We start from the raw sequence: 25,973 nt of genomic DNA, 5'->3' as shown, positions 1-25,973 counted from the left end.
GTGCAGGCTAGGAGCTGTAGAATGTGTGGTGCAGGCTAGAGGCTGTAGAATGTGTGGTGCAGGCTAGAGGCTGTAGAATGTGTGGTGCAGGCTAGAGGCTGTAGAATGTGTGGTGCAGGCTAGAGGCTGTAGAATGTGTGGTGCAGGCTAGAGGCTGTAGAATGTGTGGTGCAGGCTAGAGGCTGTAGAATGTGAGGTGCGGGCTAGGGGCTCTAGAATGTGTGGTGCGGGCTAGGGGCTGTATGTAGAATGTGTGGTGCGGGCTAGGGGCTGTAGAATGTGAGGTGCGGGCTAGGGGCTGTAGAATGTGTGGTGCGGGCTAGGGGCTGTAGAATGTGTGGTGCGGGCTAGGTGCTGTAGAATGTGTGGTGCAGGCTAGGGGCTGTAGAATGTGTGGTGCAGGCTAGAGGCTGTAGAATGTGTGGTGCAGGCTAGGGGCTGTAGAATGTGTGGTGCAGGCTAGAGGCTGTAGAATGTGTGGTGCAGGCTAGAGGCTGTAGAATGTGTGGTGCAGGCTAGAGGCTGTAGAATGTGTGGTGCAGGCTAGAGGCTGTAGAATGTGTGGTGCAGGCTAGAGGCTGTAGAATGTGTGGTGCAGGCTAGAGGCTGTAGAATGTGTGGTGCAGGCTAGAGGCTGTAGAATGTGTGGTGCAGGCTAGAGGCTGTAGAATGTGTGGTGCAGGCTAGAGGCTGTAGAATGTGTGGTGCAGGCTAGAGGCTGTAGAATGTGTGGTGCAGGCTAGAGGCTGTAGAATGTGTGGTGCAGGCTAGAGGCTGTAGAATGTGTGGTGCAGGCTAGAGGCTGTAGAATGTGTGGTGCAGGCTAGAGGCTGTAGAATGTGTGGTGCAGGCTAGAGGCTGTAGAATGTGTGGTGCAGGCTAGAGGCTGTAGAATGTGTGGTGCAGGCTAGAGGCTGTAGAATGTGTGGTGCAGGCTAGAGGCTGTAGAATGTGTGGTGCAGGCTAGAGGCTGTAGAATGTGTGGTGCAGGCTAGAGGCTGTAGAATGTGTGGTGCAGGCTAGAGGCTGTAGAATGTGTGGTGCAGGCTAGAGGCTGTAGAATGTGTGGTGCAGGCTAGAGGCTGTAGAATGTGTGGTGCAGGCTAGAGGCTGTAGAATGTGTGGTGCAGGCTAGAGGCTGTAGAATGTGTGGTGCAGGCTAGAGGCTGTAGAATGTGTGGTGCAGGCTAGAGGCTGTAGAATGTGTGGTGCAGGCTAGAGGCTGTAGAATGTGTGGTGCAGGCTAGAGGCTGTAGAATGTGTGGTGCAGGCTAGAGGCTGTAGAATGTGTGGTGCAGGCTAGAGGCTGTAGAATGTGTGGTGCAGGCTAGAGGCTGTAGAATGTGTGGTGCAGGCTAGAGGCTGTAGAATGTGTGGTGCAGGCTAGAGGCTGTAGAATGTGTGGTGCAGGCTAGAGGCTGTAGAATGTGTGGTGCAGGCTAGAGGCTGTAGAATGTGTGGTGCAGGCTAGAGGCTGTAGAATGTGTGGTGCAGGCTAGAGGCTGTAGAATGTGTGGTGCAGGCTAGAGGCTGTAGAATGTGTGGTGCAGGCTAGAGGCTGTAGAATGTGTGGTGCAGGCTAGAGGCTGTAGAATGTGTGGTGCAGGCTAGAGGCTGTAGAATGTGTGGTGCAGGCTAGAGGCTGTAGAATGTGTGGTGCAGGCTAGAGGCTGTCCAAATAAAAAAAAATGGTTTATTAATTTTTGTTTCATTGTATTATGTTAGAAATAAAAGAGTTAATTCTCTGGCGCTGCCAGGGTCGAGTGTCGTTAAAGGGAAACAAAATTCATCATAGTCCCTTTATCAGTGTCCACTGGCGAATTTTCTGGTGATGTGGCAGATCTGCGGCAGTACCGCCCTCTGTCAGGCAACTAGAATCTTCATTGGAATGTTAAAGGGTTTGAAGGTATCTGTGAGGCGGTGTGAGGTCAGTTGTTATTATCCCCTCAGTTGATACAGCAACAGCAATATTTTAGACAACTTCCATAACCGCTTTATTTCCAAGCTTAGGTTCCCATACTTTCTTTTTTTTTTTTTTTTTCATTTCAATTTTCCTTCTATTATGAGACAGTGGTACGGCGATATCACTAATGGCAGAGGTTTTTTCTTTTTTATCAATAAACAGCAGATCAGGGCAATTAAAATCTACCGCTTTGTCAGTCAAAACAGGCCTATTCCAGTATAATAAGTAATCAATTGACTCTAGAACCTCTTTTGGCTAGTACGGTATTTTTAATAAGGAGGTGTATCATTATTGATCATATTATGTGTCAAAGCCAAGTGTTGGTGTATTAGTTTTACAACTTAGTTAAGTGGGAAGCGTGTTAGAGACTAAGTACGCTTGAACTTGGCTTGGCTACCCAAGAAGGGGGCTGAGTTTCGACATCCCACTCGGGCAGAGTTGTGTTTTACTGAGCGCCTAAAGGCAGCACGGAAAACCTTCTCCCAGATTACCCCCCCCCCCCCCCAACTGGTCCACAAATGAGATGCTATAAACATGAAAGTAGCGCTATATAAAAGATATATACGATATATATATATATATATATTGTTGTTTTTATAAGCATTGCTCATAGATGTCTGAGACTATATATATCACCTTCGGCTGATATCGAAAATGGAAATTGTAATTGCAGCTAACTTCCATAGTCGCTATATCTCCAAGTGAAGATTTTTAATTTTTATAGTCCTGAATTAGGCAGTGCAATATTAACTCGTGAATTTGGCAATATACATGCAATATTAACTCATAAGAAGACAGGGCAATATTAACTCATAAATATGCAGTGCCCTATTAACTCAAGAGGTATGGTGTTTACTATTCACGAAAGCAGCTGTATAGATAAAGAGCTTAGAACAACGCTGAGGAGAGATCGTGATTAGCTTCAACTTCGATTGAACCTTTCCCCTCATATTACAAATATTGGCGAAGATTGTAAATAAGATTGTAAATAATGGAAAAGGAATAACAATCTGGGTAGTCTGTTTAAACAAGGCGAACTGCGTTGCAACCTGCTGAATTATTAATGTTAGCCGTTGATTCTGTTGCATTGTAGACCTTTGCCCATATAGCTCTAATGGTTTCTGTTGTAACTTGTTTCGTTAATCGTGACATTAGATTTATGTTTTTCATTCTTATTATCAGGCTATTTATCTTTTCTCTCTCTCACACACACAAAAACTCGCATGTCACTCTCTCTCTCTCTCTTTATTAAAAACAAGTTTTCGAACAAGAACCCCCCCCCCCCCCCCGCCAAACAACATAAATATCATGTAGTATTTCTTTCTAAAGTTTTTTAACATCCCATCTAACGCTTAGAGTAGTATATTTCTATTGTCTGATGGTGGACTAATATATACAACTAAATAACATTATTTAGTATCAACGTTTTTCTAAGCATAAAATCATTTCTTTATTTTTCTTTCTCTCCTCCCCCCCTCCCCCCCCCAATTTTTTAAATTAAATTCATTCTTTTAAACTACGTCATATGACGCGATTGCAGTAAACAAATTTAAACTGTGTCGAGGGAATGACTTCATAACATTCATATACGATATAATAGATCTAAATCTTCAATTTGTCTTAGTAGGTATTAAAGGATGCGTGAATGCATAGCGAGCACTACAGATGCAATTTTTATTTTAAACTTTCAAACAGACTTACATTTTTTTCATTCATCATCATCATCATCAAACTCCATTTGAGTGAGGGCCTGAGAGGCTTAAATCCTCTCTTGCATGGGCCCAGGACAGAAACCCTGCTGTCCTGCGTAGTGCGTATATGTTACCATACAGTACAGGTCGAGAATTTTTGGTTTCCCAGACCTGTCGAGGCGGAGATCATCAAGTCTGGCACAGTCAAACAGAATATGAGGCACGGTTTCCTATTCTTCCCCGCAGCGGGGGCACCGTGAATCGAAATTTGGCCATAGCCGTGAGAAATATGGCCTGTCCTGCACTGTGCTATAATAGCTTGCTCAGGCCTGGACAGCCTCCACCACGGAGAAGTGCGGTCAGGGCGCCTCATGCGCTCCCAGACTCCACGGGCTTTTTGGGACTTGTCCCAGCACTCAAACCGCTTTTCATTTCTGTTTTTTTTTTAATTATAGCCAGGGCATGATGAAAACTTACAGCCTGTTCAGTTGGTGGAATTTGCTATCCCTGGTGGGCCAATAGTGTTGTCAGTTTACAATCATTAAAACTTGTTTCATTCTAAGGCTTATACCTCAAGTACAACGAAGTTGTTTATCAGCCCGCATATTTGTTGTAGGCCTATGTCGGTCGTTGACTTACAGCACCATATTGCTAGTACAACAAAGTAGGCGTATTACATTTTTTATTGTAGCGCGTCCTTTTGAAAACAAATCTTAATAATTTAATATAGAGTAATTCAACTTGAGATGAAATGAATAAAAGTGGTATTTTAACGAAATTCAAGTCACTATAAAAACATGCCTTTTACTCTATCAAATCTATGGGTTGTCACTCGTTCTCAGTATCTATTATGACAGACGATCTTATATTTCATCATTCACTGCACAGCCACCAATAATATCGCCTAACATCTCCTTGCCGTCACCTTGGAAACACACGACATAAAATAGTGTTAATGAATCCACTGGCGGCAAACATATAAAATGGAACGTAATATAAATGTTTAACTGTTTATTCTGGGGCTAGTCCTCCCTCACCAAATTGTAGGACTTGAATGTGTTTGTTGTCTGCTTGATATTGACTTGACTTGATCTCACAAGATTATTGACTTCGAGTACTTGACAATTATTACATTAACATAAGCTCGACACGTTGAAGGTAACGGCAATATACTTGTTAAGACTTGTGAAGACTTCAACTAGCTTTCTATCTGTCAGACTGTTTTTAGCGTTTTCTTTCATACTTTACACAAAGCTAACAATCTCCAACCGTCTAGTTTTGTATGATTCGTTTAGACCATAACCTCAGTGGTAAAACGCTTGGTTTCCGAAAAAAAAAGATTTTGAACATTCTTTTTAGGACTTACTGAGTCCATCCAAATCTAATGGGTACCTGACATGCGTTGGGGAAGTAAATCGGTTGGTCGTTGTGCTGACCACATGACGTCCTCGTAAACCGTTTGACATAATAACATATGCCATTACCTACTTAAATCTATAGCCTAAGGATGCTTTTTTTTATTATTAACAACCCCTTTCATTTATATTCATAAGAAAGCTCCAGATTTCAAAGTGCTGGGATGAAGTCATAGTGTTCTTTAAGGGACCTTCTGTTTTTTATAGCTATGTGTGGCATTAGCAGTATTTAGGTTTCTTGTGTGCCTGTATATTTGGAATGGAAAATAAAGGCAAGCCAAATGGAAAATGTCTGGATGATGTAACTGAGCCAAAAGAAAAACAACGTAAACAAAAATACGGAGAATTCTGGGAGGGTTACAACCAATGTTTTAATGAGACTACATTGAAAGATACCTGGTGCCAACTTAAATTCTGCAGTGCTACAAAGTGAACAAAACACCTAGCTTATCAGCGCTTCCTTTTTTTTTGTCAACCGGATACACCAAAAAGTTAGCTATTTCTAGATTTGCCTACATGTATAAACCCACCACATTTGAGAACCAATTCAGTTTTCCTACTTGACCTAGATCTTTAGATCAAAATGTTTGTTTGTGGCTCATTTTGTGCCGGGGGCAACCATTTAGATACCAAGCAAACCTTTGACTTTTAATAATTCTTTTTCAAGGATTTTTGCCCCTTTCTTGCTATCTTTATAGATCTTCCCAAAGTAACTACAATGTACAAAGTCGTTAAGGATTAGTATCTTTGACCTATGTTATAGCTTTATTAAGATGTGGTGGTTTTACAAAAAGGTGGATGGACAGGTTGGAAATTGGTCCGTTATGCTATTATGAAAACGTCTCTAACGATTTTCCTAAATATTTGACAGTTTGTGCCTATCTTTGGAAAACAACTACCTAATTAGACACACAGTGAAAATTCTGGATTGACTTTTTTTTTTTTCCAAATATGTCATCTGTCCCTTGACTTTCGTCGTAGGGTGGCTATGACAGTTTGCGCAACCAAATCCCTCCACTTTTCTTGATCAGCAGCTGTTCTTAGCAGGATCTCGAGAATGAGGCCAGTCCATTCTTTGATGCTATTCAGTCAGCTTATTTTTGGATGACCCTTTCTTCGTGCTCCCTCCACTGTATATTAAAGTATTAACTTTTGGTGACATAGTATTACCGAACCAGATCAGCTTTTCAAAATATAGGCTAATCATATTAAAATTAAATTTGGCTTGCATCTTTTTAGTTTGAACAGGACATCGGTAGAAATGACCGCACTCGACTCAAAGCACCCCCAGCAAATAAAACCTAATAGTTTAAAACCAGCCATTATATCAATGTTGTTGTTGCCACCTATAACGAGTTACACATAAAACAGCCAAATCATAGCACAGTGTACAACGTTTAATAGCCCCCTTGTTCAATTATTTGTTCTAAACTTGTAAAATAGTGGAGAAGGTCTTTTCAAACTCAGTTTATCGGATATATTTATGACTAGAGATTGCAAACTCGTAATTCATATTATCGCAACCTCCCCATTATCGGCACACTGTCACGGCACTGAAAGAGTCATAAAGCTAAAAATAGATTCTGCATCATAGATTCTCGCGACAAAGATCACGTAACATTGAATCCAAAATCCATAGAGTGTGTTTGCGTGCATTCAGAGTAGATCAATATAGATCTAGTATAGTGAACATTTTCTTTGCCCACGTAGGCAACACTTTTTGATTGGTTGATGTGGGGGCATTGGATAACGCGGACAGTTTGGGGGGGGGGGAATACTTAAAAAACACTCCTCTATCAATCAAATTTTTAAATAATCAAAATATGAAAATACAAAAAAGGTTATCAAAGAGGAAGAACTCCACATTTACAGCTATATTTCTCTATAATGAAGAATTTCTTTTCGATATCAAACAAAAAATAATAATTACCAATATATAATTGACTAATTGATTAATTTTAACTGATTCGTGTTTTGTTGGGTTCAATAAATAATTGCTGAAAGGTTTCAATTTGATCCTAGAATGAATGTGGGAGAAATAACGTGTTCAAAATTTGTACCAGATTCATTTGATATAAGCTTTATAATGACAAAAATAAAAATATGAATAACTTTAGGTTCGAGTTTCCGGTTCCGGTACGTTACCTAAGCACTGAAACATAACGTACATGTGCTGGAGACACACATGTATTAATTAACAGACTTGAAACCCGAATATCGAAATAAGTTTTGATGACTAAATAGATAAAACATCTTTGGTGAAACTATTCAGCTACTTCTAATCTAAAATTGTGTGCATTTCTTCCTCTTCTTAATTCATAATTTACGTTTTCGTTGTTTGCGCCTGTTTAGTCTCTTTTTTTTTTTTTTTGGCAAGGACTTAGCTTTAGTTTTCAAATGCTGTGCAGCGACCTCTCTAAACAGTTTTACACCTGTCTATTTCAAAAGTCATTTGCGTCCGTTTTCCTCTTTGCCAGTGAGGGTGAACTGAGCACTGAGTTGGTCTCTATATGCACCTCTGTCATGCTGTCCTCCTTTGATATATTCTACCGAAGCGGTTATCGAACAATAAGTAGTACATCTGCTCTGCCCACACTAGTGCTCAGCAGAACATGGCTATTTATACAATTGTCTTGCCAGCGTATACCCATTTTTTGAGCACAGGCACATTTTTGGTGTAAGCGTGCGCTCAAAACAATTTTAATGCTTCCTATAGACAACGGTTTTGATTACGTCAGCTGTAACCAAACAATGCAGGTAGCAACAAGGTCAGCGTTGTTGTCGGGTGAACTAGTAAAGTCAGCGTAGTCGCGTGAACTAGTAAAGTCAGCGTAGTCTCGTGAACTAGTAAAGTCAGCGTAGTCGCGTGAACTAGTAAAGTCAGCGTAGTCTCGTGAACTAGTAAAGTCAGCGTAGTCGCGTGAACTAGTAAAGTCAGCGTAGTCTCGTGAACTAGTAAAGTCAGCGTAGTCTCGTGAACCAGTAAAAGTCAGCGTAGTCGCGTGAACCAGTAAAAGTCAGCGTAGTCGCGTGAACTAGTAAAGTCAGCGTAGTCTCGTGAAGTCAGCGTAGTCTCGTGAACTAGTAAAGTCAGCGTAGTCTCGTGAAGTCAGCGTAGTCTCGTGAACTAGTAAAGTCAGCGTAATCTCGTGAACTAGTAAAGTCAGCGTAGTCTCGTGATCTAGTAAAGTCAGCGTAGTCTCGTGAACTAGTAAAGTCAGCGTAGTCTCGTGAACTAGTAAAGTCAGCGTAGTCTCGTGAACTAGTAAAGTCAGCGTAGTCTCGTGAACTAGTAAAGTCAGCGTAGTAGCGTGAACTAGTAAAGTCAGCGTAGTAGCGTGAACTAGTAAAGTCAGCGTAGTCTCGTGAACTAGTAAAGTCAGCGTAGTAGCGTGAACTAGTAAAGTCAGCGTAGTAGCGTGAACTAGTAAAGACCGCCTGGGGAGAACACATTTTTTTTTAGAAAATACTCACTTTGTATAAGTCTTTTGGTGAGTAGTATTAAATATACTAATTATTGAAATTTAAACCCAATCTTATGCTGTATAAAACAGAGGAAAGGGCGATTTACGAATTAGTCTTGCCGCTAGACTGTCCCCCACCCCATCCATAGGCAACGTGGCATATTCGAAGGCCCTTGTTTGGTATCCTTGTCGGAGCGTGCCTTTATTTGGCCATGTTTAATTCACCACTTTCTCGTATTTAAATATTTTATTTCTGCTCTGTCATTAAATATTTTTACATAGGCTATTTAAGTGACATTGTTTCCTTCATTTTCAGGACTCCCTCAGCCAAATTAATAATAAACATCTTAAATCTTCCCTAGGTCTAATATTCGGCCTTGTGCCTCTTAGGCATGCCTGTGGTATGAAAATGGTGTTTGGTTTTATCATTGGTACAAAATATTAAGCTAAATCTTCGTCGTTGTGTTACAGATGCCTAAACTTTTGGTTTGACTTTACTGATAGCAATTAATTAGAACCCCTTTGCTATTAATGGTTCGTTATAGGTCTACTCAAAGGTTAATTTGTTTCTTATGATACTGGTAATAATTCTAAAGAATTCGTCAAAAGAATGTGTAATTAAATGTTAGGCCTACATTAGTTAATGTCTTCAGAATAATAAATAAATAAATGAACAACACCGTTTAGAAATTGTATAGTGTTTATATACTGTTTAACATTGTATGCCTATATATGGTAATGGTAGTCCTAAGAGAAATCTATAACATAAAGACAGAAATATGTTTTTCATATTTTACAATAGTAAGCTTGCTTTTTTAAAAATCTAAATTCTGTTTAACAAATGTGTGTTTAAGTTTCGGTTCCTGCAAAGCCTCGAATCTGTTTTGTGCGTGGTAGACAAAGCCATACTTTTGGATCACGTACACACCTGTAGTTACTGTTTTTGACATTGCACTTAAGTCTAACAAATCAATGGGGGTGAGTGCTTGTTAATGAGACATGTTTATTTAGATCTAGTGTCTAGATGTCATGTTTTATCAATGTCTATCAGCTCTTGGATTCAGCCACAGATACTTTAAGTGCACATTTAAGAGGCAAACAATCGTATTTCTCCAAAGAAGTAGGCCCTACTATTGTAATGTATTTGCTACTACAATGCGTCATTCCTATTGTTGTGTTTGAACTTTGACAAACAAGAAGTCTCTCGTACTGTCTATTTTAGTATTATTTTACTTAACAAAATAGCTGTTGGCCTACTGAACACAAAATAGCCTACAAATAGGCCTACTTATAAATAGTTACTTGACTTTGACGGTATTTTTGATAAATCATGGGCAATGGACCTCATGCACCAATAGTAAATAAACACATTTAGCCACGTCATAATATTGATAAAACAATGAAAAATACGTAGCACGTGACAGCCTTTATGGATTACATAATTTGTATAGAAGATATATAGAACAAAGTGGCTAAATGTTGTTTGTTAGCGATTGGTGAATGAGGTTCATTATGCTTATACATTATATATGTGTGGACTAGATCTTGGTCTAATACAAGGGGCCAGACCAACGTTCAGTTTTTTTGTTTAGTTTAGCTCAAGGTGAAAAAAATGGGATCATTATTTTGATCGCGTCCACCTGCTTTTTTTTTTTCACAAATGATATAAATATAATTTTGATTTCCATTACAGGCCTATTGTAAAATTATCGAACTTATAAAATTTCAATGCAAAGAAACTTAAGAGGACTTAATAGGCACGAAATCACCTGAAATTTGCCGATGTGCCAAATATGCCTATCATTATCAATAACAAATACCTACTAGTTTTCTGTAAAAGAATGTGGAATGAATACCTCTTCTAACGTGGTCAATTTTCTGGGATTGGTGATATGAGTGTCCGTATTTCTGGCTACATAGCAAAAGGGATTATAGCCGGCTTCCTTCAATTTCAGAATTGAGATGAATGCCTGGGCATTAGCTATGGTCGGAAAGATGTCGCCCAAACAGCAGTCCCACCTTCCCTCACCCTCTCCACGCAGCTAATGTGTGTCTAAAGGGCAAAGGAACGGCAAGTGCCGGCCGATATGGTTTGGGATCAGCTGCGTCGCAGGCTCTACCAAGGTGTAACAATGTGTGCTGCAAGCTGCTTAAAGGTCTCCGGCTCCTGATTTTTCCTCGTGGTTGAATCCCGAAGCCTTTCCCATGGGTATAACTGCAAGGCAACAGAGGTTGGAATACAGAGGGTTTTTTTTTCTCCTTGGTGGGTAGCCAGCCAAATCTGACGAGTCCCTTCTGTCCGAAGCTTAATGGTTTAGGTGTGTGTGTATTACTTTCCTCATGACTGTTTCTCAGATCTTTATAGCTAGTTTTTATATGTTTTATTTTAGGCGATAAGGTAAATGTTTATAATAATTATGCTTTTTTTTTCTTTCAGAATGAGTTACTTACTGAGGTAGCAGACATTGACAAAAGAAGAGCAGATTATGTAAGTAAAACATAATAGGCCCTACTTTGACTTAGCCGACCATGGTGTTGTTAATAATCTAAAAGTTTTCAGTTAACGAGTTTTAAAATATTAGTATTTTACATTGTCTTTAATTAGGCAGGTCTATTTTCTAATTCTTACGTAAAAAAAAAGAAAGAAATTGATAGGCCTATTCATGAAAAATTAACTGTGACTCAACCCTTAGCGTCTCACATCCCAAATGATATTTACTAATAATAATGGCCTCCTTTAGTCGCGAAGTGACTAGACTATGGATCATCTCATGGAAATGAGATGAATGCTTGGGCATTAGATATGATCAGAGCGATGTCGCCCACACAGCAGTCCCCCCCCCCTTTCACGCAGGTAATGAATCCAAAGCAACGGCAAGTGCCGATATAGTTTGGGGTCAGCAATCTGCAGGATCTGCCAGATTGTAACACTGAGTGCTGCAAACTGCCTAAGGGGTCGCCGGCGCCTGATTTTCCCTCAGGGTTAACTCCCGAAGCCTTTCCCGTGTATGCTAATAGTAATGCTTTAAGAATGTAAACATAGCAATATATTGTGGTTCAATAATATTGCCTTTTAAAAAATATTGTGTTAATTTCAGAAAAAGAATGATATTGTTGATTGGTCAAAGCCCATACTCGGTCAAGTGGAATTTCTTGGAGAAAAATATTTTGATTGGACACACCAACCTGTGGATTGGCCAGTGCGGCTGTTTGAATCAGACTTAGCAGAAACGTTTTCCAACGCTTACTGGTGGTTCGTCCCAGTCACGTGGGTCCCTGTTGTGCTCTACATGATTTGGTCCTCCTTTCAACATTTGTCACACGTACCGGAAGTCTGGCCACAAAATGCTTTAGGTAAACTGAATCAAATTTTGTTTAATTAGTTCTGAGGATTTAAAAAAAATATTTTAAATATTAGGTCTATGACTATGTAAAAAGAAAAAATGATCAGGGTCTTATGGAGTGTGTGTGTTTCTATAGTGATGGTGGGAAGATGTTAGTGATTGGTTGTGAATGGTGCAAGATAGGTGGCAATGTTGTCATTGGTCTTAGTTATGACAGACAACTCCAGAACGTGAGACTGAAAGGTTGTGTTATTGTAGTGAGTTAGATTTCGTTTAAAAAAAAATATTACTAAAGTTTAGTACATTTATTTTATGTCATATCAACTTGATATTGTCCATATTATAAATAAAGCTATATTTATTATTGTTCACAAGGAGGTTATTTCAACTTTTATTAGTTAAGATATAATACGCCTACAGTGGTTTTGTTGTCTACCAGCAGTTTGGTGCTATAAAACAAATCAACAATTGTCAACAACAAAGGGTTACATACTAAGGAAAATAAATCAAATGTGATATAGTTGTTGTGATATGTGATATAGGGGCCTAATTGCCATATAAACATAATTATACTGATGAAAAAAAATCACCAATATTCAAAACTTTTTAGCAACTTTAATTCATGCCTTAATAACACAAGATGGAATTCCTTTTACTGTAGGCCTACTGACTAGTCATTAATACTTATCCCTTCTTGTCGAAAATAAAGTCTATGAATGTAAGAGCTAAGCCAAGAGAAGGGAGAGAATCCATTATGTCACAACAGATTAGAACTGCATTTCAAATTATATAAATTGTGTTGCACTCTTCTCCGTATCTTCACACTGTTTTATTTATTCAACAATAATATAGGTCAGTCAAGGTATTCATCTGTTTGTACAAGTGATATATAGGCCTACTTATGAGAACTTGATCATCACTGGATGAGTTTTTCTTTTTTTATTGAATTGAGTTTGAAAACATCAAATTCAGATTGTTGATGGTGGATGTGTTGATGATGTTGGTAGATCACGATTGTAGTTCTCTCTGATCGTCGTCCTGTCCGTTGGTTCTCTATTTCTGTTTTTACTTTTTTAATGATCTGCCACATCACTACGGAAAAAAACCCAATTAAACCCCATCTACGCATCTTTCTATTGTGTCATTACATGTAGGCCTATATAATCAACATGTTTCTTCATTGTATCTAATAGAGGCATGAAAATCACATATATCATGTAATTACTCTCTAAAACAAGTCATGACATAAATTACTTAGCTGCAAACTATTCTATAAGTTCATGCCTCATAGCACATTAAGTTTATGTTAATGACATAAATTGTTGTTGTTTTTTTATTTTATAATTTTGATTTTATGTATGTAGGCATGTTAATGTTTGCTATTTAGGAACTGTCTTAAAACATTATAAGTAGATGTATTGCTTATCGGTTAGCCATCATACCATTAATCATGTGTCTACCTTATTTCTACCATTTAGGGCTGTGTCTTGTTAGATAGGTTTTGCAAGTCTTTGGATTTAGTGAACTTGTCATTTTTTTATGGGGCATGGTGGCAGAGTGATAAAGTGTTTCGGGTGTTTGAGTTCAAATCTTAGGAATTTAATTTTAGGATTTTCTAGGGCACCTCTGAGTCCACCCAACTCTACCGGACAGTAGTTAGGAAAGTAAATCGGTTGGTTGTTGTGCTCTCGGCATTCATCTGTGGCATTTTACATCTCGAGAGACGATCTTTTCCCTTTGCAACTTCTTGTGTGACTAAAGAGGCCAATCCTTGTTACACAGCTGCGATCGCAGGTTGGGCATATATAATCACCAGGTGCCGTTGCATTTTCACCATTCTTTCTGCTTCTGTTGTGTATGTTGTGCTCTCCGCATTACACCCTCGCTAACTGTTGAACATAGAAACAGATGACTTTTACATCATCTGCTGTGTAGATTGCAAGATCTATTAGGGTACTTTACATTTCTTTATAATACCATTTTGCCAATTTGGCTTTGATAATAATGGTTAACCCTTTCAAAATAGTAATTCATTTGTATAAATATGAAAGTACTCAGTAAATAAATGTATTTTAATGTCTGTGTTTATTGTTCTTGTTTTTTTTTCAGCTATTCAGCATGGCCCCCTATCTATGCCATTTCTATTTGCTTTTGGTGTCCTGATGTGGACATTCCTAGAATACTTTATTCACAGATGGATATTTCACCTCAGACCACCTCCCAATTGGCCCTCACTCATAAGGCTTCATTTCGCCTTGCATGGCCAACATCATAAAGTAAGTAAAGTATCTAAAGTATTTTATAGTATCCAATAGTTCAGCATTTGCAAGTATTACAGTTTGTACTTATACCATTCTCTTCCAAAGAGTTGTCTTCATCCCTATTAGGTTGGATGCTAATATTTACTGTTATGACTGTTATTTTTAAGAGCAGAAAAGAATAAAGATTAATGTAATGTACATTGCTGACTTTGTTCAGTGGTTTTAAGCTAAATAATGCTTCCATAAAGAACAACAAATTTATGACTGGAAAAAAAAAGAAATTATGTGCCCACTCAAAAGGTGTGAGCTAACTTGCAGTCTGAAGAGTCAATAACATATTTAATTAGTTGATTCTGTGAGTTACAGTTATTTTATTATTAAACTAAAAGTTGTACAGATATCTTTATTATAAACTTAACTTTATAAAGGATCAAATCAGTTTTAAAAAAGGAAATTATACTAGGCCATTAACTTTCAAAAAAAAAAAAAGAATTTAAAACAAATAAAGGAATTCTAACTGATATTTTGTTTCACAGTCACCAATGGATCCTATGAGACTCGTGTTTCCACCATTACCTGCATCCTTTTTTGCTGTGCCATTCTATTTCATGAGTACATCCCTGTTTCCTGTTGGCCTTGCACAGATAACCTTTGCTGGAATAGTGTCAGGATACATGTCCTATGATCTCATACACTACTATCTGCATCATGGGAAAAAGCCATTTTTAGCCTATTTCCAGCAACTGAAATCTTATCATAACTTACATCACTACAAATATCAGCAGCTAGGTAAAGTACTAGTCAATCATTTTTTCATCTTTGTGCAATAATGGAGGCTGTATATCTAATTTCATAAATCTATATTAATTAGATGTCCTAAATGTAACTAATTCTAGTTTGATTCTAATCAATTAACATAATAACATTTTCAGTAAATGATATCAATTAAAAGATTTTTGAGGAAATGGGATTTGTGGCTGAGAGGCTTAAACTGCTTGGCTATCTATTAAGGGGGGTCGAGTTTGACATCCAAGTCGAGCAGAGTTATGTTTACTGAGAGCCTAAGGGCAGCATGGAAAACCTTCCCCTATTGATCCTCAAAAGAGATTGGACTATAGTGCTTTGAGTTGCACTATATAAAAGCTTTGTTAAAAAAATGCTTCCATGGCACTGCCATCAAAGCTATAGTAGTAGTAGCCAGAGATGTATTTTTAAGAAGACCTTTAATATGTTTACTTAAAAATACACAGATACATTTACAGAGAAGCACAGGAACCAAAATATTTAAATAATATGAGAAACATTATCTCTTCTCATTTCATTTGCACTCCCAAGTTTTTTCTAGATATCAATTATAAATGCCAAGTTTGTTTGACCTATATATGAGTTTTATAAATTGAGTACAAATATTTTCCTTATTTTGAAATTTATTCTTTTTCTTCTAAAGATAGTAAGTATGACGTTAAGTCATTGTGATGATGTGTTCCCTGTTATTTTGTGAAAATTCCTAAATTTAGTAATAATTCAAAATTTTCCTTTTTGTTTCTTAGATTATACTAAATGTTTGATGTTTTATGCTTACAGGATTTGGAATTTCATCAAAGTTTTGGGACTACCCTTTTGGTACACTGATTCCAGAAAACCCTGAAAAGAACAAATAATTTCTCTTTAAGATTACAAATAGCACTCACTGACAGAAAGCATAGAAAAGTTTTGTTCCAATGTTCTGATTAATTTTGTAATAAAAAGATGTTCCGAAGATTCTTTCATAACATTTATTTTCACTTAAATGTAGAAAACAAAATATTAAAAAAAATAATTTTTCATTTTCAGCCATCATTTTTTTAAATTATTTTTTGTTTATTGTTTTCAAACAATGATTGCTCTGTACATGAAATTTCCTCTCATGTAAAATTAACATATGCATAAGCATTTTTTAGATCCTAGACTATATGTTACATACAATTATGCCTACCCTAATAAAGTCCTAAAATAAACTTAATATTCACTAAACATTTTAAAGAATACATTGTAATCTAAGAATTGAGCAGACCTACATATATAAAGCAATGCAGAACAAGTGAAAAAAATACAACATATTACTTTTCCTTGGCACAGACTGCAAAAGAGCCTACAACTCAGCAGCAAAAAGCTTGTTAGAAAAAGAAGAAAAAAAGATCTAGGATTCTTTTTTATTTTTTAAGCTGTCTTATATCAGTTCCATTTTAAATGAAGCAAATAGGAGATGGTTCCATTGAAGCACTCCATATTGTTTCATGTTTACCTTTCCAGTCATATAGGCAGACACTGTGATAGTTTTGAAAAAAATCTATAGTGTTGTGTGTAGGCTCACCAATATATTTATTCTGGTTGTTTTGTGCCTCATTGTAATATATTTATTTTTTTTAGAACTTGCCAATTTTCTTACTTGAAATGTGTCAATTTTAAAAGGTTCATACATTATAATTGATTTGTCAAAGGTAAACCTCAATTTATTTGATCTGATTTTATTATAGTCTAAAAAGTTTTTGAGTTTGTATTTTTATAATGTATATTTAGATTTGTATATATTTCATAAATATTTTTGGCATTTTTTGTTAGTTTTTACATGTAAAACTAAATGTTTCTGATTATAATAAAAAATATAATTGGAACATGTCTTTTTATTTTAGGAATAATGAAATATTTGCAATGGACCTCATTCACCAATCATAAACAAACAACATTTTGCCACGTGTTAATATTGATAAAACAATTTTAAAAAACTGTCACATGTGACACCCTGTGTGTATTACGTAATTTGTATAGAAGAGATAGAGAACCACGTGGCTAAATGTTGTTTGTTTACGATTGGTGAATGAGGTCCATTGGTTTGTGAAAATATTCTTTTCACTTTGAATAGCTTGGAGTTTACAATAAAAGTATTTTCAAACTTTAAACTATTTACATTATAGATGTCAAAAGCAAATCGAGCTTTAAAACACTGATATAAAAGATTGTTTTGTTTTTGTTGAGAAAAAAAGAAAAGATATTTTTTAGTTTTTAACCAATGGTTCTATCACATAGCATTCCAGTCACAATGTCCTTGTCTATGCAAAATGTTTCCATATTTAGCAGCAATAAGCAATCAGAATTTTATTTATTTATTTTTTTTTTTATTTTACAACTTACACAAACGTGGTTGATGTATTTTATGTTTTTGTATTATACCTTATATTATGCAATTTTAAAAAATCTTTTGAACCTTTTCAAAACTGTTTTGAATTTATGAATATAAATAGTTATTAGCTCTATATAATGTATAGGTATGAACTAATTGTTTCACTTCAAGCAGTATGTTATTTTTAAAAATAATGTCAACATTTAGTGAATAAAAAAATATTGTTGAGACTATTTAGCAGAGATGTAAGATAATTTAGCTATATCTATTGAGTAAGTCATATTATATCATATCTTGAATATATTTTCTTTTACAATATAATGATTTGTTTAATTTTTTTTTCACATATTTACCAGTATATATTTTTGGTGGACAAAAAGTAAGTCTGCCTGCCATCCTGTGGGAGGTTTGGGCTTGAGTTTTTAATGTTTTATTCTGAAGAAACATCTGAAACATGTAAAACATTAAAACAAAAGATAAAAAAGATCCTTATGGTACATATTTACAGAAGTTGAAGAAATGAAGTGCTAAACTGACCAAAAATTCTATACATTTATTTCCTTGATCAAAATATTTATTAAGAAAATATGTAAATATATTGTCATTTTTTTATAGTCAGTATAGACGTTAATTATATATTATGTGTTTTTACTATTATTAAGCAATTTTCTGATTGAATAGATACATTGTATTTCTGTATTGAAGATGTAAATACAATTTGTAAGTAAAAAAAAAACATATTGTTTTTTATTTTTCAAGTAAAAATGATTCATGTACTAATTACTTTTCTTTATGTATGTGTTGTAGTTAGACATCTCAAATCTCACAATGGCCTTTTTCTTTGCATTCCAAGTCTCTGGCCTTCAGACTTCACCAAAATTTGTTCCTCTAGCAAATGCTAAGGCATATTTCTTATGTTCATAAAAATATTACTCAGTAATGTCTACTTTAATGCTGGGTGTAAAATAAAAATATTGTAGCCAGGTGGCAGAGGGATTGTTTTCCAAACCAAATGTCTTGAGCTTAAATTATTTGAAAGGATTTATTGTATGGGGGTCCACCCCAGCTGTATTGGGTAGGGCTGTGCATAGTTATGGTTGTTGAACTGGCTACCCTCATCAGTCATTGACCAAAGATACTTGTAAGCATTTCATCCTTAACCACATAGCTATGTCTCAAGAGGAAACTTTTCATCAATAAGAAAAAAATGGAGTACATAAGCAACAACTTACACTTTTTTAAGTTCCCCTTTCAGACCTTGCAATCTATAGGGCAGATGATGTAAAGGTCATCTGTTTCCTGTGGCCCACAGTTAATGATGGTGTCATGTGGCCAGCACAATGACCAACTGCATTTACTTTTCCTAGACTAATGTCAGGCACCTATTAGAGCTGGGTGTACTAAGGGACGCCCAAAGATCGCAAAATTAAAAATCCCAGGATTCGAAGTTCAGAATTCAAGGGCTTTGCTGCTCAGCCACAGGTCCTCTAAATAACGTACACTAATGTCTATTAATGTTTCTTTAAAAAAAAGATGTATTGACATTTATAAACAAGTAGGCCTAGATTAATTTTGTAGCATTTTAATTTTACCAAACTGAAGTATATATATATTCTGAAAGGCTATAATAACTTATTTGGATTTAACCAATGTTAGTTGTTTTTTTTTAATCTTATTGGATTTGAATGTGATGTTTGTTTGTGGTAGATTCTTAGTGGCTGTTTCCTTTTGATTTTTTAATATTCTCAATGGTTGTAAATGTCAAGGGAAAAAAAACAAATTTATGCTCATCTTGGACTTTTGTCAATATTGTTTACCTAATTTTTGAAATACATCATGATTTTTTTTTATTCATAGAAAAGTTTAAAAAAACATTGAAATAATTATGATGAAGATCCTCAATGTTGTTGCAGATCATACTACTTTAATACTAGCATTGTAATTAAATATATTAAGCAAAATATCCAGAATAAAAAAAGCAATCATCACAAATTTGTAAAGTGCTTTAAATAATCACATACAATTAGCATTACCGCCCCCCCCCCCCCCCCCCCGCCTCCCCCCAGATATCTTTATAGATTTCACTTTTGTTGTCTTCCTCATCAATCATATTTTTTTCTTAATCTTCCATTTTCTCATTTTTCAAGTTGGCATATTTTATTTTGAAATCCAAAGAAACCAACAAATTTTTTTTTTTATTCTATGTTTGCATAATTATTATACATTGTTATATGTGTTTCTTTTTCATCTGTACTCATTATAAGTGCAATCTGTAGTACTGCAACATTTCTAGAGATATTGTGAACAGTGATGAACCTTCATACCTTTCTTTAGTGTGCTATATTTTGGGCACATTCAATATGAAAATAAAGAAGAAAAAAAAAATTTACATTATAATGTTTAAACAAACCTAAGAAATTAATGCTTTAACGCTTTCTCTCCGTAATTATTTTTCTACGTTTCGACAGAATTCTTTATTTTGCTCATTACTATTTCACAACCCTGTTGTGATTAAGCCTCAATAACTTTTTCATTTGTTATCAGAAAATGTTTATTGGTATAGAATTAAAGGGGAATGCAGGCTTTTTTATATAACACAAAGTAAAGTTTATAAAATTAAACATTAATTTAATTTAATGAGGTCAAATCAACGATACCTATCGTCTAACAGGAGAGAAAGAGTTTAAATTTTATTTTTTATTTTTATGAATTCTGTTCTAAGATATACAAAGCTAAAGTTTTTAAGTTGCTTTATGTAAATGTGGAAAAATATGCATGTCGCAACTGTGTTGGCATAGTCATGTGAAACACTGCACTCATCCTTAGTCTTCAGTATGGAAGACATTGCCATTTAAAAAATGTTCAATCTTTTGGATTAAAAGAACATCTCTTGACTATAGAAGACAAAGTTTTTGTGTTATACTATATTACTGCTCACATGTGATTTATAAATTGATCTGTTCAATGTTATTTCATTTCTTTGTTATTGTTTTTTTTTTCTTATTAAAACTTTTGTCGGAAAAAGTAATATGGACAATCATATGTTTCAATAAAGTTAATAATAAATATTATATATAACATTATTACTATTTTCTAAACATGGCTGAGAAACAAGTGCCTAAAATTAGACAAATCTAGCTGGCCCTATCACAGTGCAGACTCTGACACAGATCGCTCCTTGACATGCTGTAAGATTAACCTTTTGCCTTAAAAACAATTCCCCATAGTCATTTGGGGGTGGGGAGAGCACCCTTTATGCTTTTCAATCTAACACTGGAGAGAGTTATAAGAAATATACACATAAACACAAGGGGAACTATTACTAACTACTTCAGGAGAGAAAACATGGGTCCACAACCAACAGGGACGATATACAGCCAACCTCTACAATACCTTGCTTATGCCGATGACATTGCCTTATTGGGTAAAGAAACCTCTGACATCGCTAGAGCCTTCATACAACTAGAAGAAGCATCTCGACCAGCAGGACTTGAGGTCAATGACAGTAAAACCAAGTACATCACAATGACAAGAGACAATCAAACAGAGGGACAAAATATCAAAATCAAAGACCATGAATTTGAAAACGTCCAAACTTTCAAATATCTAGGAAGTACTATTAATTTCAAAAATGACCTACTAACAGAAATAAAGGAAAGAATAGCAGCAGGCAACAGGGCATTTTATAGCACCCACCATCTACTTAAGAGCAAAATGATTTCAAGTAAAACCAAGAAAATAATATACAAAACTATAATAAGACCAGCAGCAATGTATGGAAGTGAGACTTTGACACTGACAAAGACATCTGAAAATTTACTTAACACTTGGGAAAGAAAAATCCTTAGGAAAATCTATGGTGCCATACAGGGTGGAGGACACGCACTAACCATGAGTTATATCAATTATATGAAGACCCACCAATAGTGAACGAAATAAAAAAGAACAGACTACGTTGGGCAGGTCACCTTGAAAGAATGTCAGACAACAGAGGGGCGAAAATCGGTGACCGGTCACTTCATCCCCGGTCACTTCATCCCCGGTCATTTCATCCCCGGTCACTTCATCCCCGGTCACTTCATCCCCGGTCATTTCATCCACTGGTCATTTCATCCCCTGGTCACTTCATCCCCCGGTCACTTCATCCCCCGGTCATTTCATCCCCTGGTCACTTCATCCCCCGGTCACTTCATCCCCTGATATTTTCATCATCTGATAATTTTATCTAACAAATTGTAATTTTAAAAAGCATTAAATGAGCAATATTTAATGTATTTTTATTTAAATGACAGAGAGAGAGAGAGAGAGAGAAAGATATAGGCCCTATATATATATATATATATAGAGAGAGAGAGAGAGAATCACACCCTAAATATACATGCAAGATTATTTCCAATAAGCACTCAATTAATTTTAAGAATTAATTTTAAGGCTATAGGAACCTCATCATGACGGGTATGTTCACAGAACTAGAGGCCCCCCACCAGTTTCGCTATCTAAAGTGAATATCAATAAACAAAATACATACTTACATATACATGCAGAAATGAAATATCGATAGAAATAAAGTCCTATAACACAATTTGTAACTTTAATGTTTATAAGGAAATCCGCCTTTATTAGAAAAAAATAAAACCTTATTACAAGGCTAAAAATGACTCGCCCATTTTCAAGAAAGAGCGATTGAAAAATTAAATAAAGTGAAACATGGTCGTACTTTCACCACAGCTTGGCCTTTGATGATAAGTTATCAGCGGCACGGTCATAATTATTCTAATCGCACTTCTATCTCTCAAAAGATTTCCACTACTTGCACTACACCTTGGCCTTTGATGATAAGTTATCAGCGGCACGGTCATAATTATTCTAATCGCACTTCTATCTATCAAAAGATTCCCACTACTTGCACTACACCTTGGCCTTTGATGATAAGTTATCAGCGGCACGGTCATAATTATTGTAATCGCACTTCTATCTCTCAAAAGATTCCCCCTACTTGCACTACACCTTGGCCTTTAATCATTACGCTATAGATAAGTACACATCCAGATTTAACATATAATATTAGATTTCTCATTAAGAATACAAAGTGGAAGAGGAAACACTATAAACGCATTAGTAATATGTCATAAAATGTAAAAAAGAAAGCATTCTACATAATCATATTTATATATAAAATATTTAATTGGGGATGAAATGACCGGGGGATGAAGTGATCGGGGATGAAGTGACCAGGGGATGAAATGACCAGGGGATGAAATGACCGAGGATGAAGTGATCGGGGGATGAAGTGACCAGGGGATGAAATGACCAGGGGATGAAATGACCGAGGATGAAGTGACCGGGGATGAAGTGACCGGGGATGAAGTGACCGGGGATGAAATGACCGGGGATGAAGTGACCGGGAACCCGAAAATCGTATACAGGCAAAAACCAAAAGGCAGGCGACCCAAAGGCAGACCCCGAATGACATGGATAGATGACGTGGAAGCAGATCTGAAGCAGCTTGGGGTTAGGGCGTGGAGACGAAAGGCCCAGGAGAGATCTGAATGGAAGGATGTGTTAAAGCAGGCCAGAGCCCTCCATGGGCTGTAGCGCCACTGGGATGGATGGATGGATGGAGAGCACCCTTTAATCTCTATCATATCTCTCATTATTGCAAGGCTTACCTCCCTTTAGCTTAGTACATTTTTACATTTAAAATAAAATTAATTAACTACGACTAATTGATTAAATTTTTTTATTGATTCATGTGTTGTGGTCGATAATGAATAATTGTGCAAATTTTCAACTTGATCCGAGAATGGGAAGTGTAAAAGATTTTGACCAGATTGACAGGGGAAGTTAATAAAAACTTGCGCTAAATATGCTTCTTGTAATTTTTTTTTTTTTTTTTTTATAGATTGTAAAGTTCGCAAACCAATAAACTGTTGGTTAATAACTTAATATTTAGGGCCTACTAAATGTGGGCCTACACACCGTCTAGTACTCATCTACTTTCGACATTCTAAAGAGAATTAGTGTAATAATACGTACAAAATAGATTGACGAATTGGCTCAGTATGAGAGTAGGCCTACGTAAAGACATCAGAAATTCTATACAGTTTGACAAGTCCACTTTACCAGGAAACGAAGCTTTTAGCTTATGTAAGATTTAGACTAGTTTTTGTTTAGATGTTGCCAGGAATTGTTAGATATATATGCAGAGCCGGTCCTACAGATTGCGGAGCCCTATGCAAAACGGATTGCGCGGGACCTAGTCTAGGTAGGGATAATTAGGATAATAAGTGAAAATTAAGATTTTTTGTTAGAAAATAAATTCGTCTTTGCATTTTATTCATTCTTTACTAAGTGCAAAAGCAAGATCAAATTAACTTTACGAGCCATCTACAATAGAAGGTAGATTTCCAACGTAAAGCCAATAAACATTCAGATCTGCCTTTTAGATTTAGGCCTACGGTACTATCGACTAGCAAAATATCGCTTTTGTTTTTTTTTTAAAGACTATTAGGCCTACAGTAAATTAAGCATTGGAACTAACTGTTTTGGTTAAAATTTGCCCTATTATTTTTTAAAATGAAATCTAAGAATGCCGGTTTTTTTTTTTAATCGCGAGTAGGATTGACGTTTTCCATATTGAATGATACAACAAAATTATAATTTTGTCTATTTTTCAGAACATGTTTTGAGTTTTCAGAATATTTTAATATCTTCAGAAGATTTTCATGACTTTTTTCGTATAGGCCTAATTTGCAATTTCAGGAGATTTCCAGGGGCTCCTGAAAAATCACGAGACCGCGGAAACCCTGTTATAAGTTAAAATGGTTTAATAAAATAATTACAACTAGAGTTAGCGCGGGGCCTATGAAAGTGCGGGCCCCATTGCGGCCGCATAGCTTGCAGTGCCCTAAGCTATAAGGCCGGCCCTGCCGGGCTAGCTATTATATTTGGAAACCGATGCGAATGGTGAGTCATTACTGATTGTTCGGTGTAAATAAAGATATACCATTGCTATAATAGCATAATTAATATCAATTTTGTTGCTCGTGACGTCTGCTATACGATAAGAAGATAGTGCTCTATTAATGATGTGATGATAGACTGTCATTAGCTACTACTAAGATGTACCAAATGTAGATATATTTTCATCAACATTATTTATCCGCAAAACATCTACGGAACGTTTGCATTGATCACAATATTAATTCATTAGGGTAGCTAATAAGGGCCACGTGTGGCAGGTCGTTCTTTTCCTGAACGGGCCCGTGTCTTTGGCCCCGTTCGGATCATCAAGTAGCCTACATCCCCTCACTATATCCCCACAAGGGTTTCATCAGTTTGGGTTCCATGCGTCCAAGCTCAGCCCTAAATGCCCCTGTTCGGACCATCGTTCATCCACCGTATATTGACGAGCACGCAGTTAGCCTACTGTGGTTTTGGTTTGGCTTATCTGGAGCCCTTATATGGAGCAGGAAGTCAGGCTTTGCTATCAGGGCTAATGTATTACGGTAGGCCTACTACGCGTAAATGGAGATCCTTCATTGGTCAAAAAGTTTGGAAACTACTGAACTTGAGAATTTCATAAAAATATTTAAAAAACAAAATAATATTGGGCCTAGTTTATATATTATAAACTCTGTTAGTTGTAGTGTATAATGTATAAATTGTAATATTTGCTGGCTATATTTGCTATTTGGTTTAGGGCGTAGTCATCTTTGAAAAGAGGGGTGGGGGGAATGGTACAGAAAGAGAGTTGCTGCTTATAAGAGATCCTCATATTAGAAGCACCGCGGTCAACTAATAGATCAGTGTTTCCCAAACTTTTTCTTAACGGAACACTTCACAAACTCTAGACTCGGAACAATTTGTTTATTTTATTTTTATTTACAAAGCTTATATTAAATTCACTCTGTCTGTCTATCTGTCTGGTAAAACGTTTGTACAAGGGCCTACACGTTATTTGTCTGACACCCAATCTCGGATCAAGTTGAAATTTTGGACAATTATTTCTTTTAGCTGACATCACATGAATCAATAAACAAATTAACCAATTAAATAATTATAACTATTACAAACTATTAACAAAAGCGATTGGTAAAAATAGTTCTAATCTCACATAGGCCTATATATTGATTTTGATCTAGAATAGTCTAGATCTATTACAAACTTTATTAAAATGACTGATATATATATATATATATATATATATATATATATATATATATATATATATATATATATATATATATATATATTTATCATGTTTCGGATGTTCCTACAGAGTTGAAGATAGTTTACTTCCTAGTCCAAACCTCCCGCAGGATGAAGGGGGGGGGGGAGCGGGCAGGGTTTGAACCCGCGACCATCGATAAGTCCGATCGACAGTCCAGTGCGCGACCAGACAGCCATCTCTCTCTCAAGAGCAGGGGTGGACTGGGTGTCAAAATCGGCCCGGGCATTTCTATACCATTCGGCCCATAACTTGTATATCATAAAGTGGGCATCCAATTCTAGTTTACCTGTCCTAAAAATAATTTTTGCTAAGTTTGAAAATGTATCGATAACTTTACGCATGCATACAGTACACTCTTATAGGTTTATCTTTATAAGAAATATAGGCCTTATGTGCTTTTTAATCGTTAAGTGTGTAGGCCCTTCAAGGATGAAGCCTACTA

At 36.2% G+C, this 25,973-nt stretch overlaps 1 protein-coding gene across 1 annotated transcript in view; it reads left to right on the top strand.

The window, feature by feature from the left end:
- Nucleotides 1-20,326, top strand: part of LOC106061935 (fatty acid 2-hydroxylase-like) — a 39,544-nt gene extending 19,218 nt beyond the window's left edge. Inside the window, exons 2-6 of the mRNA XM_056035616.1 lie at nt 10,971-11,021; nt 11,632-11,887; nt 13,987-14,153; nt 14,675-14,927; nt 15,723-20,326. Coding sequence (XP_055891591.1) covers nt 10,971-11,021; nt 11,632-11,887; nt 13,987-14,153; nt 14,675-14,927; nt 15,723-15,799 — 804 coding nt within the window. The 3' untranslated portion in view covers nt 15,800-20,326. The remainder of the gene's footprint in view (nt 1-10,970; nt 11,022-11,631; nt 11,888-13,986; nt 14,154-14,674; nt 14,928-15,722) is intronic.
- Nucleotides 20,327-25,973: the final 5,647 nt, after the last annotated feature.

Source organism: Biomphalaria glabrata, chromosome 7 (genome assembly GCF_947242115.1).
Source record: "Biomphalaria glabrata chromosome 7, xgBioGlab47.1, whole genome shotgun sequence".
In the NCBI taxonomy this organism is placed as follows: Eukaryota; Metazoa; Mollusca; class Gastropoda; family Planorbidae; genus Biomphalaria; species Biomphalaria glabrata.
Note: the sequence above shows the minus strand (reverse complement) of the source record. Positions and strands in the feature narration are given on the sequence as shown.